Below are 4,297 nucleotides of genomic sequence, written 5' to 3'. Positions count from 1 at the left end.
TTTTATCACCGCCAGAATCGTTTGAGAATCGTTTGTTTACGTAGTCAGCACTTAATGTATTCGGCTGAATGGACGTCAGTCATTGGTTGAAATTACAGAAATACGACAACTTTAACATGAAATAAATTGCAATATAATAATTTTTCTTAAGAAGACTAAGAGAAAAAGATGTTTTATATGACACATTCTACCAGTGTCCCAAGTTTCAAAGTGTTTCGTTAAGAAAATACTGGTGCCCCCGTTTTGAACTAGATCCCCATTCTTTTCCATCTATTCTGTCACCACGTGTAACAAGTCCGCATGGTACTAGACAGTCGTCGCAGGTAAACTTATTTCTAATAAGTCGACGACGCGCACATCATTCCAACATTCTGTATCTTGAGCTACTGCTTAATTCACTGATATTCCATTTTTCCTCTAATATTAATTCACGAGTGAGGATTTCGTTTTCAGCAACAATAAGATATTGTGCAGCCGGTCTTCCACGAGGCATTTTCGATTTCTCATAAGAAACTATGATATTCAACCACGTGATTTATATATAAACAGTTAACGTCAATCAAATCACGTGTGTGATTTATTTATAAACAGAGATGTACGGAGAATACTGGTAAAACGTTCAGTTACTTCCCTTGAATATTTTTATTTATTTTCTTTACCCCCCTAAACTTGGTAATTAAGAATACTTTTTTCCTTGATAGATATTAACAACTTACATATACACACTTTGGATAAAGAATGTGTGTATGTGGTATTCTCTAAGTCCCCTCACTGCATATGTGTGCATGACAATTTATATGCTCTGAAATGCCTTTTATGTGTGTGTGTGCGCACACATGCATGTTGTATCATTCTTTTAATAGTATTCTTGGTGAAGATTCAAGTTATTAGTCAGAATTATGTCTTAAATAAAGTATCTAACTATATGTACGTCAGCTTTAGAGTATGATACACTAAATCTCTGCATGTTGTATGAAGTAAAAGCTTGACAATAGGAAGGGTATCTGGACATAAAGCACTGCTTCAGAAAATCTATCCAACCCCTACTGGCACGGAAAAGTTGATGTAAAATATGATTGTGTTGATTGTACCCAGTTCATCAGGCAAGAGCCCTTCTTGGAGTGTAACAGCAAATGAACAGTCTATTGTCCCCATTGCTGCCTCCTCTGCATCAGTTCATTTTGTATTTTTAATAGCAAAAAGGCAGTAGGTTGTCAGTGGCCAGCTGATGATTGTCTTCATGCAAAGAGAGTTGGGAAGACTTAGATCAGCTTTCAGGCTAATAGACCAATGTCTTTTGGAACAATGTAGTCAGAATAGGTTGTTGAGGTGAGATGTGCTGATAAATTAGCCAGGTAACAAGGGATGAATTGGCAGGTGTGCATGCATTGCTATCTTCCATGACATAGGCAGTGTGGTGGCAGAAAGAGGGAGTCTAAAAAGAGAACCAGAATGATAGAGAAGAGGGTAATGGAAAGGGATAGAGACAGACATTACATGGAGGTTGTTGGTTAGATTGAAAAGAAACATGAGCAAGTGAGATAGTGACAGAGGAACAGAATATAATAGAAAAGACAGAGCAGGAAGGTACTAACTGAAAAAAAGGAGTGATAAATGTCAGTAATTAATAATAGATGAAGGAATCATGAGAGAATGATGTGTAGTAATTAAGATGGGGATCGAGTATGTACATATGAGCATGAATTGTAGATGTTAATCATCCCACCCTCTTTGACCACCAGCATTTCTTTTACATTTGTTTTTCTATGTTTTCATGGACTTCGATTTTCTTTAGCACATTTCTCCCTTTGCGAGGTTCAGCTTCTTGAGATCGGTCATCACTACTTATTCCTATGTTTCCATCCACTTTGAACTGCTCTACATAGCTAACATTTTCCATGCACATCACATGACCATACCACACAGTTTACTCTAACACTCTACAACTGATTCCTCGCATATGTTTAAATCTAATGGATTTGTCAAATGCTGCTAGGTGCCTGCTGTAATACAATTTGTGTGAAGTTTAATATACATATTTGTATCATTTTATTTTTTTAGTTTCTAACTTGACTTTTTTTCAATTGTTTCAGAGTGATGAAAGATCAAATATCGCAACATATGAGCCCCTGAGAGGTCCTGTTATACAATTGAAGAATGATCATTATCGAGAGAAAATCTCTACTCCTAAATCCATAGACTATGATTATGAACATTTGAGTACTTCTGGATACTCTTCCCTCACTTCTTCTGCTTGACACCTTACTTCACCTTCATCCCCACCACCACTACCACAACAGTCATTATCCTCATCTCCATGGTTATTACGGCTTTAGCCAGAATTCTGTACTTTCTTCTTCGTCAATGACTCGTAGAGACAAATACGAAGTTGCTAGCAATCCATCGAAATCTTCCTTACCATTAGATCGGGAAAGTCTTATCAAATTTCCTCGTCAGTCCAGAGATTTTGGGATTGTTCCATCTGCTACAAAACGTATGAAACCTGCAAGTAATGTTGATTCACATGACCAGGTGAGTAATTCTGTTTTTGAATTTGACATCTGCATGAGTTAATGTCAAAACAGTAATGATCACTATTTTATTTTACAATTTATTTGTCAATGATGGAAAAGTTTAAAGGTTTTCTTTGTTAGTTTTTTTGGGGTGGGTGGGTGTCCAAATTAAGTAAATATTGAAACAAATTTTCCACTGTTCAGTGCTTTTCCTAACTCCAACCATTGAACCAAGAAATTAGGAATTATAGTCACAATCTATTTACACCTAAAGTAACAGACAAGTCATGGTAGTTTACTATGTTAGAGTTGGAACTCTAGTTGGCAAGTAATCTAACTACTTTTCAATGCTTGGATTGTTCTTTTATTTATATATACTTAAGTCTTAGACCTAATTTGATGCACCATTTCAAAATCACCACCTGGTCCTGAGGATAAATAACTTGATTTGCAATGCTACCTACTGCAACAATCTGTAACTAGTTCTTTTTAATTCTGCCCAGTCTCATCAGCTCTTCAGAGATCATGGACTCCTGACTAAGCCATGAAAAAAATTAAGCCTAGTATGATTTTTAAGCAATGGTTGTTAACTCCAGTTTTACTATGCGTTAAACTGATGAGAGTTGAGTATCTCCTCTAGTTAAGACACTGATATATTACAGATAACATCTCCAAGTTATATGGTATCTATTGCCCACAAATTCTCCACAGAAACATTGAAATCCATTCTCAAATTTGAGTTCCTTATCTAAGACCAGTAGAGTATGATTCTAAGTAAGAAACTAGCAGACCCAGTATTCCAACTCCATATTACATGTCAAATAATAAAAATAGATTGGCATTGTAATTTGAAATGATTATTACTTGTACCTTCTTGGAAGTACAGTCTTTGACATATTTTTTTAAAATATTCCTCGTGACTATAATATATCCTGTCATGTTAGTAAACTCTGTAAAACGGTAACATGATTTCTACCCATTGTCCATCCATGCATTTTCTTTGTCCACTATTCTTGGGAGGGATGTTGGGGGTATAGTCCTCAGGCACTTTCTTCATAAGGTCCTTATCAGAAGTAACCATCATTACACTTTTTGGTTGGATTGGATATTATCCACTCATCTTGTTTTTGATCAAGCCCTAAGTCTCCTGTGAGATTCAAATATAATTTTTGTCTGAAGAGTTACAATAGATCCTCTCTCTCTCTCTCTCTCTCTCTATATATATATATATATATATATATATATATATATATATAACTGTTGTAAAATTATCATTATCAAATGCCGCTGGGGTTGACTTTGCTTTTCATCCTTTCGGGGTCAATAAATTAAGTACCAATTATGCACTGGGGTTGATATAATGACTGGTCCTCTCCCCCAAAATTCCAGGCCTTGTGCCTATAGCAGAAAAGATTATTATTATTCATGTTGTATTTCCTCTGCTGTAATGAAAAACTACCAAATTTTCCAGTCATTGTTTTAAAATCATCATTATTGTTTAACATCCATCTTCCACGCTTGCATGGCTAGGAAATATATATAGTGTCTGTGTGTGTGTACATACAGGTATGACTATGTGGTTGAGGTGTTTGCTTCTTAACCATATGATTTTAGGTTGTGTCCTGGTACATGGCACCTTGGACAAGTATCTTCTGCTACAGCTTCAGATCAACCAAAACCTTGCGGGTGCTTTTGGTAGATGGAAACAAAATGTTCCCAGTTGTGTATGTGTTATTGTCTTGGCATCCCATGATAGTTGTAAACAAGTGCCTCTGTCATACAAA

At 35.9% G+C, this 4,297-nt stretch overlaps 1 protein-coding gene across 1 annotated transcript in view; it reads left to right on the top strand.

Annotated features, from left to right (window-relative positions):
* Positions 1-4,297, top strand: part of LOC106877451 (uncharacterized) — a 17,086-nt gene that overhangs the window by 1,751 nt on the left and 11,038 nt on the right. Inside the window, exon 2 of the mRNA XM_014926354.2 lies at positions 2,094-2,532. Within this exon, the coding sequence (XP_014781840.1) occupies positions 2,365-2,532 (168 nt within the window). The 5' untranslated portion in view covers positions 2,094-2,364. The remainder of the gene's footprint in view (positions 1-2,093; positions 2,533-4,297) is intronic.

This window comes from Octopus bimaculoides, chromosome 5 (genome assembly GCF_001194135.2).
Source record: "Octopus bimaculoides isolate UCB-OBI-ISO-001 chromosome 5, ASM119413v2, whole genome shotgun sequence".
NCBI lineage: Eukaryota > Metazoa > Mollusca > Cephalopoda > Octopoda > Octopodidae > Octopus > Octopus bimaculoides.
Note: the sequence above shows the minus strand (reverse complement) of the source record. Positions and strands in the feature narration are given on the sequence as shown.